Below are 17,498 nucleotides of genomic sequence, written 5' to 3' on the forward strand. Positions count from 1 at the left end.
CAGTCATAAATTGCCAACTTCTGGCTTCATTTGCTGGATGGAATACTTGATCAATATGCGCGTGTACGTGTGTGTGTTGAATGAGACATAAAAAAGGTATGCCTAAAGATATGTAAAGTTGGGTCGTCTGTGAGACAAAGAAAGCAGAACAATTTCAAAGAATATGTTAAGGAAGAATATCACAGAAAAAAAATGAAAAAAATGATCTATTCAAAGATTGAAAAAGATGCAAGCAAACATGTTTTTGAAACATAATTTTATGTGGTTTGCTTTTTCACTTATATTCACTTAATGTGTAATTATATTGTTTCGCACACCTTTGATAATTTTTAGACAAACTGTTTTCATGCTCTTTAAGCTGTTTCGTTTTTTAAAATTTTTTCTTTTTAAATCTATCTCTTAAAATTGTATCTTTTTTTTATATGTCTCAACTTTACATATTTTTAAGTACATTTTCAATCTCTAGTCTTTTTAGTCTCTTTAATAACACTATTTGGCTTGATAACTGATGGATAGCGCACCTTAGAAAGACAAATATATGATAGAGGACCCTAAATGGCATAAGACATCTGTGATGACTCTCTTCTTATCTCTTACTCTTTTTTTACTTAACAATATATAATTTAAATCTTTTTGGACATTTTTATTTCAAGTGCACCTTTCTATCTTTTATGTATTTGATGCTTACGTTTGATTGTAGCATGTACAATTTAATAATTGTATTAATTCATTCCTCAAATACAGATCCTAAACATCCTATATTGTGTCCGTATTAATATATTATTAATTTACGCATTGATCTCCGTGCTTTGGCTCTTATTAATCCTTTTTCACTTTCATCGGTTAAATAATATAATCTCTTAGCTTTATTGGATTTGATTAAATATAGCCAGTCATCTTCTATTTACAAAAAATATTAAACAGTTATTTTTAAAAATAGAGATTATCTTGGGGAACTTGATAATAAATATATGATATAAAAATTCTATCTTGTGCAACATATATCATCTTAAAACCATATCTCTGTTTCAAGCCATTTTTTATCAATAAAATAGTAAAAGAATTATATATGAAATGTGATAATATTAAATAGTTTATCAAATTATAACAATTAAAAAGTTCAAGTAATAAAAAATAAAAAAGAAAATACATATATTCGTTACAATAAACTAAATATTCTATTCATGCCTTCATAAGAAAAATCATATCATATATTCACACACGCATACTGTCATTATACCGAAAATCATTGCACATGTATTTTTTACATGATAATTTTTAACAGAAATGATGCTATTCACATGTTAATTTCTTTATATTATATAATTTTATATTTTAAGTACACATTATATAAAGTTTAATGTGTACAATCTTGTCATCAATTTTTATTTACTGTAACGACATTGTCACAATGTGACTACAGTAAAATCGTTTTATATATATAAATCTATTCATGTTGTAGATTGTACGTGGCACAAGGAAAGAAAAAAATGTATGTTTATACACTTGCCGAATACAAATAACAATGTCCTTATTTTTCGATTTTTTTATAACAAATGTTCAATAATACAAATCAGGAAACTTGAAATTGTTTCTGTCTACGCACATATCCAACATAGAAAATATATATAATAAAAAGGAACATTGCAAATTATAATAGAGAACAATAGTATTTGGTGCACATGTACTGAATTATTGCAAATAGACTGCATAAGATGATTCAGGATGATTTATTCTGTACATTTACAACAAATACTATTGTTAATACCTAATTGTATAGGTATAATAATACATACTAATGAACAAATTCTCTCGTTAAAATTTTTCTTCACTGATAAGTTTTTCAACAATTATGCACTTTAGTTAAAACTAAAGAAAATAAAAAGTATATTACAATTTTGAGAATTATTAAATATTCATATAATAGTCAAAAATGTTTTAGAAGATATAAATATACTAATAAATCTCCTTACTTACAACTTTATGTTATAAATAAGATGGCTCTTATCTTATCTCTCAAGCTAAACATTAAAAATGATATAATACACTGAATGTTACACATACAAATATAATAACACAATAATGTTATTATATATATGAAGAATGGCAATTTTAAAATACCGTTTGTATGCAATGTTGTGTATGCAACATTATGTATGCAACGTGTATGTGCAATACTGAAACAGTGATGAACAGTGTATGTTACACTAGGAATGTAACGTAATATATAAAAAAATGTTACATTATTTGTTAGTTGTCGTCAAACAGTAATACATGAAATCAATTGCTGACAAAGTTGACTGTATTGCAATTGGTCCCCACTAATTCTACGCATTTTTATTCCTTTTACTTCCCTCTCTTCCGATTCACATACTCTAAGTTCAATTTGTACGCCACCCGGATATTCTAAACTAAGTCCACTACCTTCTACTTCCTCCGTTGAGAATATAAAACCTTTTGGTGGCGCTCTCGCGTCTATTATTTGTTTGACACGACCTAATATAGCTTCAGAATTTAATCTGCTCGACTCATCGGACAAAGTAACTTCGACTTCGGTAGGTATTGTATTAGTAAGCGGTCTACCGATACCGCGTGTGATACTAGGTCTCGAAGGATCGCACGGCTCTGAAATAATAAAACTCGGAAGAGTGTTATAGTGAGGTAATGCGTCTTCGAGTGAATCAGGCGATGGAGATGGAGAAGGCGAACAATTAATTAACGTCACTTGTCCTCCAAGAACATCTGTCACTGAAATTAGCGGCGGTACCTATAAGCAAATTTAAAAATTTGGAATCGTACTTATAATTTAAAAAATGACTTTATAAAAAAAAGAAGCATTAAATCCACGCGCTCGTCAAGAAAATTATTATACGAGACTTCTTAATGTACATTTTATCTCTTCAAAAATAGTTGTATAGAAGAAGCGTTGCTTTAATGTAACAGTACTGCTTAAACCTGGTCTTTTTTATAAAAATACTGATATGAAAAAATGCGGTAATTGAAAATAAAAATTATTAGATATCAGTTTTAATATTAAAACATGATATAATAAAAATCTGTAATAAATCTGTAGTAAAAATATTATATTCAATTTATAAAAAGATTGATTTAAAAATCTATTATTTTATGACCTTAATTTTTGGTCTAATTCAATTATTTTGCGATTCAAATCGAAAATTAAAAATAGCACATTTAATAGAGCATGAGTTTAATATTAAAAATTTTTTTAATTCTAAGTATATTTAATGGAAAAAAAAAAAAAAATTTAGTCATACAATTAGACAGTATATTTGAAGAATAAAAATTAATTTTTCATTTATTTCTTTTAAGTGTATTTTATTTTTTGAAATTTCTTTCTATTAACGACATTTTATATTACAGTGAAACTTCATGCATATTTAATCAATTGTTACATACCCTTGGTATCTCCACAGGATGTTCTTCTTGTATCATATCCAATGCTGGACTATTACTAGGGGAATAACTCACAGGAGTAGTAGCAGGTGATCTATGATGCCTAAGTGGACTTAGATCTAAAGGTGTTGCTGGTGGTTGAGCCGGCGTACCGTGTACAATACTACCTTGTACTACTACCGACGCCGTAGTTAAACCACTGAGACCTATTATTAAACAGAAAAAATTAATTAGATGTATTAATCATTTACTTTTACAAAATATTTTTTTATTTTACATGTGTAGGAAAAATACACATACACACGCGCGCGCGCGTTTTTCTGTAGAAAATGGAATTAATACCTTGCGTAATTGCTGCTACACCTCTTTCATGCACAGGAGATCCCGGAATACTTGCAGGACTATGTGAAGGCGATGCCAATCTTTGTAACTGTTGATACTCTTGTTGAAGAGCTTGGATACCTGGTCCAGGAGCACCCGATCCTTCTGATGCTCGACGAACAGGTGAGTATCTTTCAGTAGCAACATGACTGCTTGGTTCCTTATACGAATCTCTATTATTTACTAAAATAAATTAGAAGGCATTAGAAATATATTTTAACATTACCTAATATCGTATATGTGCATTGAATTCAAAATTTATTTATTTATGTAAATTAAAAATTTTACTAATTTACATAGGATATATTTATTATATTCGAAAAAATTTATTTTTTGTTATATTAAATCAGAAAGATTTCTTCATCTTAAATTACAGCTTAACATCATTAAAATTATTTATTAATTGGGAATAGAAACTATAAAATTTCTCCTTCTAAGGAGACATCCTATAATTAAAACGGTTTTGTTCTACGTGAAAACACTTTCAAGATATAAGGTCATTCCTATTTTTTAAATGTTACCACATGACTTTTTTATATTAATATACAAGGAAATATTTTATAGTAAAAGTTACAATATACTTTTTGTGTAATCATGGAATATACTAATATATAAGAGAAATCGCAATATTTTGAGATTCAATAATATTATATATTAATTTAAACATTTAGAAAGCAAAGGAGGATTCTTAAAAATCTCGAAGCATATCCACTTGAAAATAAATTGTGTTGATCATAGGATGTCCTCGAAATACAATTAGTTCAAAAATATTTTTTAAAACATTTTCTAAATGATTTTATAATTTGTAGTTTTATAAATATGTATATATATGAGTGTATCGATTGAAATGACGTCTTATTCACATATATACGCGCACGCGCGCCTTAGCACGTACACATAATTACGCATAATTACGCACATAGGTGCGTGCTTTAAAATATGTTACTAATTTCAAAACTCAAAGTCGATTTTCTTAGAAATAAAACGTCAACGAAAACATTTTATTCGATGTATTTTTAAATAATAAATTATCATCTTTCATATGATTGTACTACATATTTTAAGACTCACCTTTCATAATAATATTATATATAAATTTTATTCATTTGTTTTTAATAAAAGATATAGATTAGAAAATATATAAATTATAGCATCTATCCTTATATATTAATATTAAAAATAAACATATCTTGCAACACAAAAATAAATAATTTATAAATTAACAAAAGTGCAAAGATTACCAGTACTAGTTTGATATAATGAAGATTTCCTGTGGTGTGGAAGTGTTGGTCCTCTAAGATGAGTTGGTAACAATCGCGATGGTAGATAAGCTCTATTCATCCTAGCTTCTACCTCCATTACCAGTTCCGGGTTTATAACTACATGCATATTACCAACCAACGAGGCATAGAAGTGCAGTGGACACAAGAAAACCATGCAAAATCAAAGATAAAAACTGAATAAAACGTTGAACTGAATAAACACTAAAAAATAAGATTAAAAATAATAATAAAGATGACAAAAACATAAAAGCTCTTGCGAAATTAATGAAATAAATATTATATACATATATCTATATATGTATATCTGTAATATGTTGATTAATTAAGAAGGTATATGTTGATTTAAATCGTGGATTTAATTATATTTTTAGACTAAAGCGGTCAGTATATAATTTCGAAAAGTTTTTAATGTTTTAGAAAATATCAAATAGTCAAGAACAAAGTTAAATTTTAACAATTTTTCAATAAATTTAGAGTAGTTTTGTTTAATGCAAAAAACGCCACTTATTATAGCATTCCAAATATTAATGGTATATAATTTAATTTATTTAATCTTATTTAATCTTTAAATTAAAATTTTGGTGAAGCTCTTACGATATTTACGAAAAATATATTTGTTATATAAAATTTTCCTTCTTTGCAAATATATTTTTTATTATATATAATTCCTCCTCTTTTTAAGTTTACAAATTTTTTTTATTTTTAATAGATGATTATTCAATAACTCTCGCTCCTTTCCTGTTGTTTGTTGAATTAAAAAATAAAATTATAAATATTGTTTTTTATAATAATAATAAGATAAATATACAAACGTATACATATATACACACAGATTCTAAGTAAAACTTGATATAAGAACTAAAAAAAGCATGATGTAACTATTAAATTGTCTTTCCAAAAAACAATAAAAGAAGCTCTAAGTCTACATATTAAAATAATTGTTATGTACAAAAATGTTGCTGTGTGTGTGTATGTGTGTGTTTAATGTGTATTTTAGATGAGAATTGTTCCACAGTCTACGTTTTTTATTTAATTTCTTTAATAATTAGTAAATTTGTAATTTAAATATAATATGTATTCCTAAAATAGAAATTAATTCTACACAATAGTTGATTAAAAAAAATCTTGAATTTGTGCTTATTTTAGACCTTGTAAAGGCTGACCCTTTAAAGCAACACTTCTTTGTACCACAATTTTTTGAACGAGCTTAAAATTTTCGTTTTTAAATGTACTAAAATGTTAATTAAAGATTAATTAGATAACTTTGTGGATAAAAATATTATAGAGAGCAAGTTGGGTTGTGTATACATATGTGCACGTGTGTGTGTACATATGTGCATGCTTGTGTGTACATATGTGCATGTATGCATATGTAATATATACTATATGCGGTGTATATGTACGGTGTATATTTATCTCTCTATGTGTGCGTGTATGTATGTGAAGAAATAAAGAGATCTATGTTTTGTGTGTAATATAAAATTATATATATATATATATATATATATATATATATAATTATTGTAAAATATAATTTATACACATAGGATATTTCATAATTTATTATAAAATAATTAAAATTCTGTAAAAGAATGAATTTTCTTTCTATAAAAATGATTTTATTTGTTTATTTAATAAAAATTTAAGAAATCTCCCTGCGTATGACATATGACATACATATGTAGACATATGCATACTATTTCTGCTATTTTTAATCAAAATAGTTATCAATAAAATATAGAAAAAAAATTAAGAAGCTTTAAGTCGTGCGATTTTAATAATTATATATATAATTGCAAAAAAAAAATTCAATACAATATTGAAACTTTGACTGTCATACCTGGTCGTTGCATAACAGTGCTAAGCCCACTTCTTCTTCTTCTATCACTATTTCCATTATTACTACTGCTATTGTTACTGCTCCCATCTCCACTCGCAGTACTAACACCAATACTTAATGACTGGGCACATTGTACTAATCCTGAACTGCCACTCTGTAACTGTATGCATACAATTGTTTAAAAACTTAACAATTGTTTAAAAAATATTTTTCAATATAGAAAAAGTTTAGCGAGCAATTTGATAAATAAATAAGAACTAATAAAATAATCTACATAGAGTAAATTAGGAAACAATGAAAAGAAAGAAAAATAATTGTGCAAAATTAAGTTAAAAATGTAGAATAAAATTCACCAAATATGTGTATTACACAATTATAAAATATATAAAAACATGGAAAAAATTGTAGAAATACAAATATTTCAAATACGAGATACTATATTGCAAAGAGTTAAACTAATCCATTTAAAGTTAATTTAAAACTAAAATTATGCAAATTTGCATTGCTTAAGAAAAAAGCTATTGCGAATTTAACTATAAAGTTATTAAGAAATATCAAATTGTGAAATAAAAAAATGTGATATTTTTAAGTTCTATAATAATTTTTTCACTGTTTCATGACTCTTCTATTTTAATTACATATTTAGCATATATTTATATACTTACAGATTGTAATTGTTCCCTACTACCAGGTTGACTCCAGCCACCTTCTTCATCGTTGTTAATATTATTACTGTGTTGTTGATGAAATATGTGAAGATTTGCTCCACCATCTGAAGCTCTTCTTCCAAAGCCTCCCGCTATACATATAAATATATATAATATAGTAAACTAATAAAATAGTAAACTAATAAACACTTTAAAAGAAAAAAATTAAAAAGTTAGAATTTAAAGTTTTAAGATATAGTAAAGTTGATAAGAATAATTTCTCTCTATATATATTATGATATACATATAATATAAAAACATGTGAGTATGAAATATTTCTATTATGTCATATTTGCATTTTTTAATAATTAAATATTATATTTAAATATTAACAAAATAACAGATTTGAGATAAAAATTAATTTATTATTTTACATTGCAATAAATTATTTAAAAAGTTATCTTACATAAAAATGAAAACTTACTAGCACCCATTACAGGAGGCGGCTTCAGTAAATGTTGATCTTTTATTTGGAAATTTTGAGGTGGTTGGTGTTGAATTAAAGGAAGATTCAATGGTAAATTTGTATGTGGTAGAACTTGAGGATCCATATTACAATGAAGGATAGGAAGAGGTCGTAAAGTTTGATATCCTGACATATGATTATAAGGATATGATGTAGGAGACTGATGCACTGCATCACCAGGTCCAACTGTATGTCTTCTTGTTGTATGATAAGGCGTTCCAGGAGGCAAATAAAGACCACTTTTCTCTTCTGTTTCTGCTTCGGCTTCACCAAACTATAAAAAAATATAAATATAAAAAAAATATATATATAATTATATAATATTATAGATTTATTAATTTTATAAATGTTTTATAATATATTGTTAAATGTATAATATAAAATAGTATAAAATATATGACTCATTAATCTCCTTTTAATTACTTGCAAACTCAAAATAATAGAGAAAACTTATACAATTCATGATATAAGTTTTTATAAATAATTACATATATCTTGCACACATATAAAAGATCGAATTTTAATAATACTTCAATAATATACTTTTTAGTTATATAATTTACTGTACAAATAAAATCTGTGCTTGTAAAAGTGTAGAGAGGGATAATTGTAGAAGTCAAATGGTTTTTTATTTTCTCCTCAAAAATTAAATAATTATTACCTTCTCCAATTGATGTGCATCATCTGGCAAATAATCGCCCGGTGTTTGGATATTGGGTAAATTAGGCATTGTTGGTTCTAATCGATCAACAAGTAAATTGTATATAGCTGATACATGATCAAAAGTATTTGCTTTAATGGCTTGTAACAACGTATCTGCGCTGAGTCCAGGCAATCTTAACATATTTTCTATCACTAATTGATTTAATTGTGGTGCTACGTCAGGACTACATCTGAGAATATATAAAAATATAAAAAATATATAGATATATAAATACAATATATAACATATAGATATATAATTATTATTAAAACATAGAATATATATAATGCTATGTTACATGCACATGTAATACATACCCTCCAGGTTCTAACTCTACGACTCCATTTCCACACATCCATGAATGTGTTAATATTTGTGAGATATTTAAACGCCGCTCTGGTTCTACCACTAACATGTGCCTAATCAATTTTTCGCAATCTAAAATAATAAAATAATATTTAGTTACACAGCTTTGAACATACATTATTTCTTTTGTCTTATCTAATCTATTCTTTTATATCTTTAAATATTAGCCGAAATAAAAAACGGAAAATGTATATAAATTCTTGGAAAAAACTGTTCGATTCATTTGGATAAAATAAAAAAATTATAGATTCTTTTGCAAATATTGCATTATGTAATAATTAGAAGAGTAAGTTTACTTGATAATTAAAAGTGTGCATTCATATATAATAAAACATATATTTTTTTATTTAGATATTAAGAAATATTCTATGCAAATTATATACAAGAAATACAATATTCAATAAAATAAAGAAATAAATAGTCTAATAATTTCATCATAAATACTTTTTGAGTGAGAAATAAAATATATATATATTTACCTGCAGACATAAAAAATGGTATTCTGAATTTCCCTGAGACAACTACAGATCGTAACAATTGCATTGTAGGTCCATCAAATGGTAGAGCACCACAAACTAATACATACAAGACAACACCAAGACTCTGAAACATTTATTTATTACTTAATAGTGGATTCTAATGTTATATTTTAAATTAAAACGTTTAACCCTGAAACTGTGTGTGTGAGTGTATATAACACAAAAGTATAAATATAAGGCTAAATAATAAGAATTGCATCAATAATAATGTGCACTTTTAAGTAGATTCTTGGCAAAATAAAAAAAATGTGTTTCCATAAGAGTAACGTCATTAGATATTAAGTAAAATAATTAAATTTTTAACTATACGCTTTAGAATATAAGATTAAAAAAAAAAACCAAAACATACCCATACATCGGCCCTTGGACCATCGTACTGCTTTCCCTCAAAAATTTCAGGTGCAGCATATGGTGGTGAGCCACACCATGTACTAAGTGGAACACCAGGTGTATATTCATTACTAAATCCAAAGTCAGCAAGTTTTATATTATTGTCTGCATCAAGTAACAAGTTTTCAGCCTGACAAAAAAAGAGGCAAAAAGTTAATTATATAAGTATGCACACAAAAATGTAACAATTTTTATTAATAATTGGGGAATTCATAGATCATAGATTACTTTGAATATAAGTTAATTTTAATACATAATAAATTTAAAGACCTTAAGATCTCGATGAACCACCCTTTGTTGATGCAGATAACGAACAGCAAGTACAATCTGACAAAAAATTCTTTGTGCTTCTGGTTCTGGCATTCTACCATTTCGAACAAGATGATCAAATATTTCACCTCCAGGAGCATATTCCGTCACTAAATATATCATTTTCTCCGTTTCCATTACTTGATATAATCTTATAACATGTGGATGTCGTAACCTTTTCATTATATGCACTTCACGAAAAATTTTTGCTAAGTTTTCTTCATTTAGTTTAGTTTTATCTATTATTTTAATAGCAACCTGTAAAACAAAAGTTAATAGCACAAATTATAACATGCAATATAGTGTATATATGCTAAAAATATAGTGACATGCGAAAGTTTCCAACTGGAGGAGATTTATAAGATTAAAAGCAATTTTTTTTCAAAGGAATTATAATTATATAAATTATAAATATAATTATAAATTAAATAAAAAACATAATGCATGTGTATAGCATATTAACAAATATTGTTATAATTTTATATATATAATCGAAAATTTCGGTCCATTAAAAAAAATATCGAGAACTTAGTTAGAATATAGTTAAAATTATTTTTATATAAACTACATTTTATTTTTTAACATCTTTCTCATCATTTCCGAACAAATTGAATTTTAATTTATCCGATATATTTTTCTTTAGCCGTCCAATGTTGATACTTTTTAATTCTAGTCGGACTTTTAATTCCTCTTATTAATTAATGACTAACGCTTATCCGAACAAAAAGTTTAATATCGTGCAGCCATTTTGTAACAATAATAGAATGACTAACATTAGCAACTTTTTTTTTTTACATAATTCGCATGTAATATCAACAGCTATCTTATTTGTGTCTGCAACAATTTTTGTTTGATATAATCGATTTTTTCGTAGACGATTTTTTTTATATCATATAGTCCATATAATATTTCGCGATTATGTTATTTACAGTTCATTTTTTATTGATAATAAATTAGTAATCTTTTTCTCTCTCTTTCATGAGAAACTTTTCCATTTTTCAACGACTTAATCACTTTCTCCGGTATCTGTATGTCGATATTTCGTCCGCGCGCATATGTTATCGTTTCTGTTATCATTTATATTATCATTTCTACGAATTATTATTAACTAATAATTCTAACATTTAGTATAACTTTAGTGTAACATTGCTAAATTAACAACATTATATGAGGACATTTAAATAACCTTATATAAACCCATGCAATATTACAAACTGAATAACATTTAAGCACGCAAGTTTTAATATTTTCTAAATATATAAAAAAAACTATAAAAGTTTTATTATTTTTTCCCATTTGTCAATTTTCTTCATTCTTGTCTTACGTTTATATAATTAACACATCAAATATTATTCAAAAATTATTTAATATTTGAGAATATTATTTTCTTGAATTTATATTATGTATTTATATATTTATACTTTTCTAGTATACTAGCATACTATTTAATAGCAGCTATTTAAACTTTGATTGTTAAAAATTAAATAAACTTTTTCTGAATAAATACATTTTTTGAAAATTACGCGTGTGTGTATTTGTGCGTGCATGTATGTGCATGCGTGCGTATATGCATACGTGCAAGCGTGCAAGCATGTGTATCTAGAATAAATAGATCAAATTTTATTGAAACAAGATTTTTGAGAAAGAAAGAGAGAAAAGGAAAAAGAGAAAAAAGACCAGAGGAAAGAAAGAAGAATGAGCTAAAAAGAGAGAAGACAAATATAAAATTAACTTTTTCTTAACTAAAATATTATAAAAGTTTATTATTCATTATAATTTTTCAAATTTTCATATTATAGAAACTCAGATTACAATCTTCTAATTATATGATAAATAATGTATATTATTTAAAATATATTAATCTGAAAGTCTATATAATTTTTTAAATACACAAATATTTTAAAATTACTATTCTGTTAAATTTAACCATTAAAAGCATTAGTTATTTTATTTACGTTTTAATTTTGAAGTTTTTGATTGTCTAAAACTTTTATTTTAATTGACAATTACTGCACAAAACTATTAATTTCTTCATCATGTGTGTGTGTGTGTGTGTGTGTGTGTTTTATAGTTTCTAAATTAAAATTAATTAAGAAATCTGTCATTATAATCTGTTTATTAAGGTTAATTAGTAATTTATACTATACAATTAAACATATACAAAGCTTAATTGTATTTTAATGAAAAATATATAACTTACAATTAATATTTTATTAGCAAAAAATATATGTAGATTTAAGAAAAAAAGAAGCGAAATTACGATAGTAAATGTAAAGTAAAATTATAATGAGAATGAAAGTTATTGCAATTTTGATATATCAAAATTAAATGATATAGAAGCAGATTAATTATTCAATATTTAATTAGAAGATATACAATATATTTCCTCGTTAACAAAAAGATAGGATCGATTATTTTCTGATAATAAAAACGCAAACCCGTTTACCTTTCAAAAACTGTCTTTTAAATTCTTAATAATTTTCCCAGCGACTTGTTGAAAATGAAAACAAAACATGAAAATATGAGCGAATTGGAAAAACAAGACTTGTTCGCATTAAAAAAAAATGATTTTTTTCTATTAATAAAAATAAATCTATTAATAAGGAAATACAATGTAATTCCTTATAAATAAGAAAGACTTTTTGAATTAAAAATTGCAGTCTTTTAATTCGAAAACAACAAAGTCTGATATATGAAATACAAAGGAAATATTATTATCTCAAATATATATTTATACACAATATGCAATATTATATTTAATCAAAAAATTTCGTAATGCAACAAAAATGATTAAAAAATAACAATATAAAATAAATTTCATAATTATATTATTGTGAAAAAATACCTTGTATCAATTACTAATAAAAAAATATCTTATATCGAATACTAATAAAATGAACAAACTGATTTTTATGATAAAATACAGAAACATTTGAGACAAAGTTATAATTTTAAATAAATCTACATTCATTTTTGTAAGCAATAAATAATGAAAAGAAAAAAAGAGCTGAATAAAGAGAATTTAAAAAAAATTTATAAATATTATCAAACATGATAATCGTTAATATCAAAATGCATTGCAGCTAATGTAGCTAATGTTGTATTTATCGATCATGAAGAAATTAAACTATAAAATTAATTTATGAAAAAAATGTTGTAAAAACAAGTGTAATTAAGACTTGACCTCCAAGAAAACTATTATATTTTAAAAAAGTGTTACCGTAATTTGCGTCCTTCAATTACATAACGTTATTTCTTGTTGAAAAATAAATTGAGAAGTCTTGAATCATTTTTTTTTCTGCTAGCTTTAAAATTCTATTATCTTATAATAACTGCCTCAGAGTAAAATTTTGTTAGTCTTTATTTAAAATTCAATCAAATATAAAAATTTTATATATATCTACATTTCTGAAATATTATCAACTAAAACTTCTCTATCTTTTAATCAGTTATTGCCTAAAAATTACCTGATATTTTTGTAAATATTAATTAAGTAAAATATCAACTTAGTTTCTGGCTGAAAATATTACATCAAATTATTGTACTTATTTTTGAATAATTTGTACATTTATATATAAACAGTATCACAATATTCGATAATAATATTCTGTAATATAAAATCAATTTTCTTATAACAACATTTCATTATGAGATAAAGACCATAATACATTTTCGTCATAATTTTTGTCATAAAGAATTTACTTTTCACCAAACGCGCGTATTACATTAAAATTAAAAATTAAATTTAAAAAATGAGAGTTTAATAAGTTATTTTAAATCAATTAAAGAATAAAGATTTGTTGCTCAATTTAATGTAGTATAGTTTAAAAAGAAAATATTTTGAATCAATGTTATCTTTTTTTTTATTAAAGCAAAATTGATTTAAAATGCATGTGTATATATAATGGAAAAGAATTAACTGTATACACAACTATACTACTCGTATACTTGTATATGTATGTGTATGTATGTGCGTGCGTATATATTATATAATGTACACACATTAATCATAATGTGCGTGCGCTCTATTACGTACATGTGCGTGTGTTAAAGCACAGAATGTTGACAAAAATTTAATCTCTATTACAATTCTTGAGACCAAATTTGTGAGTCAAAAGTCCTTTATAATTTTTTTATTAGGATAAACGATTATTGTGAGCTACAGATTTAAAAAATTGGCGAATGACGCGACGAATTTATATTAATAATATAATTTTTTTCACGTATGTATATTTAATATTTAATTGAAATCTAACTATATTTTTAAATCCATGATTAATATGGTGTTTCTATAATTCAATTAATTTATAAGTTATAATATTAACACATAACACAGTAAATTTATATAAGTAATTCATATCATATATTATTAATATATATACACATATATAAACACCATATTCATATATAATATACACACGCATATACATATATTATACATATATAAGATGTTTCATAATTCACGCTTATGAATAACGCTATTTCTGAATGAAAAATAAATCAAAAAGTTCTGAATTATTATTTCCTGCGATACTGAACGAAAAAGGAATTATTAAATAAATTCCAATTGAGTCGTTCTTTAAATGGACATACATTCGTGTAGGACGCGGTTTACATTCATTGCGAGTCGTTTATGGACATGTGTTTGTCTATAGGAAAGCCAATTGGATGAAATTTATTTAATAATTCCTCTTTTGTGAATCATCGTGGAAAAAAAATGATTCAGAACTTTTTGACTTTTTCATTCAGAATTAGTTATATAATTCGTGAGTGCAAATTCTAAAACACTCTGTATATACATAGAATATGTACACGCGAGCGCACGTGTGTGTGCGTGTTCAATTTGCAATCGATTAGGGAATCTATTCGAACAAAAAAGTAAAACAAATTTTTTTGATTTTTCATCAAAATTTTTGTTCAAAATTCCAGGTGAAATTAGAAAATTGTTAATGTGACTTCTAGAATACATCTTTTTATTGTTTTTTTCTAATGTTTTATACTTAATATAATTAAAACGAAAAAATAAAGATCTATTTAAAGTTCAAATTAGATTTAGATTTTTGAATTATAAACAATGAAAAGAAAGAGAGGGAGAAATATATATATATATATATATATATATATATAAAATTTCGTATATATTAAATTTTAAGTAATCAAATGGATAACAAAACAATGTATTTCAATTTCACATGGAATTTACTATAAGATTTTGATTTAAAACGATTTAAAACACAGTAATTACAAAAATATGGTATAAAAATTAGAAAGTTAAATAATGATCTCTCATATTTCTGCTAAGGATAAATTGACTTCAAATTAGCCAAAGAATCTGGTCTAGAATAAATATCTATAGCGATTTCGAAATATTCTATATATCTATACATCTCAGTACATAAATATTCACATTAAAGAACCATGTAAAAAAATTTTAAGGTCTTAAGGCTCCTGGGTGCTCACCGCGGCCATATTAGATTGTGACGTCAGAGGCGAGAAAGCACACGCTGAAAATTCTTAGATGCCATTTTTTAATGAAAAGATATTTCGATTAAACAGCACTTCAGATGGCTTTAGCACACTCTTAAAAACCCCCGAAAACTATCCTTTTCCCTTTATAATCAATCAACATCTGTAAAATGATCGAGATATCAGACTTTGAGACATGGACGGAATGACTGCGCATGTGCAAAGACCAGACGGACTGGGCTTCATAATATTACATTTTACAGCTGTTGATTAATTATAAAGGGGAAAGGATAGTTTTCGGGGTTTTTTAAGAGTGTGCTGAACCCATCTGAAGTGCTGTTTCATCGAAATATTTTTTTATTTCGAAATGGCATCTAAGAAATTTTAGCGTGTGTTTTCTCGCTTCTGACGTCACGATTTCGACATGGTCAGAAAGGAGCCAGGAGCCTTAAGATATTTTTGTTAAGAAATAATTTATCTGTAGAGAAAAGAGAAAGAGAGAGAGAGAGAGAAAGAATATGCAAAAGGCATCGTGCATTGTTCTTGACAAATCATGACAGATTATCTGATAAACTAGAAATATGTCAAAGATTGATTAGATGCTATTCTTTTATAATATTTTCATATTTACACATGTGTATACATATGTATATGTATAACTTAATGCCATAGTATGTATAAAAAATGATAGCAAATGACTGCTATTAATATCACATGTAATTATAAAAGCAAGCATGCTATATGTCAGGATAACATTGAACAATATTATCTAATAGTTTTCGATTAAATTTGTGATTGAGAATATATACAATGCACATATATATTCTTACGTACATACATCCTCATGAACTGTTTGTAGCCATGCATCTACTCTTTATGTTTTCTATATCTTTTTGATAACATATTTTAATATAATAAAGCAGAAATAAAATTTTGCATTTATATTTGATATATATATATATGTTTTACGTATAAAAAAACTTATCTAAAATTGAAGCATTTCTCCTTAATATATCATTACATTTACTTTACCTTGTAATGGTTGATGTTATTTTTAATAATAAGATTAAAGAAACGTGTATATATAAATTCTATACACATTTTAAATAACGCAGCAATGCATCTTCCATCCTTAATATTGACAAATAGAAATGTATTTTTTTTTCAAGACATTAGCCATGTGAGTACGAGGATAAAATATAATCATATTGAAATGATATTTTGTAATGATATACTAAAAATGTAAAACAAAGTATTCACAGCAGCATACACACTCACTCACACTCACTCACACATACACACACGTACGCACAACACACTGAGTTATCCAGAAGATATTAACGACAAAATGACGAATTTCATGTTTGCAACAGAGATTCCTACGCTCGGCGTCTTCTACCTTAGATTTTGTTACGACGTGGGTGGCCATTTTAACAACGGCGAAATTTCCCTTGCCAATAGTCTTTTCCAGTTCGTAATAACCGACACGTATGAGTTTGTTGACAGAGCATTCTTGGGGAACCTCATTGTGCGACGTCGGCGCGGATGCCATTTTTTAATCACTTGTCTCGCTCGTACTTAACTCTTTGCCAATTGCAATACTGGCTAGTACGATGTTACGCCGACAGAGGAAT

The 17,498-nt window shown here is 25.8% G+C and overlaps 1 protein-coding gene across 2 annotated transcripts; it reads right to left on the reverse strand.

Moving 5' to 3' along the window:
- Positions 1 to 843: 843 nt before the first annotated feature.
- LOC145941772 (serine/threonine-protein kinase SIK3) lies at positions 844 to 17,455 on the reverse strand. Of its 2 annotated transcripts, XM_083048056.1 has the most exons (13): positions 17,264 to 17,455; positions 10,360 to 10,656; positions 10,049 to 10,219; positions 9,640 to 9,763; positions 9,112 to 9,232; positions 8,753 to 8,984; positions 8,050 to 8,365; positions 7,584 to 7,717; positions 6,919 to 7,078; positions 5,037 to 5,174; positions 3,757 to 3,978; positions 3,418 to 3,620; positions 844 to 2,767 (listed from the first exon to the last, which is right to left on the reverse strand). In XM_083048056.1, exons 1-13 carry the CDS (start codon positions 17,414 to 17,416, stop codon positions 2,261 to 2,263), a joined length of 2,778 nt encoding a protein of 925 aa, XP_082904182.1. In that variant the 5' UTR covers positions 17,417 to 17,455; the 3' UTR covers positions 844 to 2,260. The 2 variants fall into 2 exon arrangements, with proteins under 2 accessions (XP_082904182.1, XP_082904183.1); XM_083048057.1 differs by lacking the exon at positions 5,037 to 5,174.
- Between the last annotated feature and the right edge of the window lie 43 nt (positions 17,456 to 17,498).

Source organism: Prenolepis imparis, unplaced genomic scaffold, assembly GCF_030444845.1.
Source record: "Prenolepis imparis isolate NDT839.2.m4 unplaced genomic scaffold, iyPreImpa1.0 SCAF_10, whole genome shotgun sequence".
Lineage (NCBI taxonomy): Eukaryota > Metazoa > Arthropoda > Insecta > Hymenoptera > Formicidae > Prenolepis > Prenolepis imparis.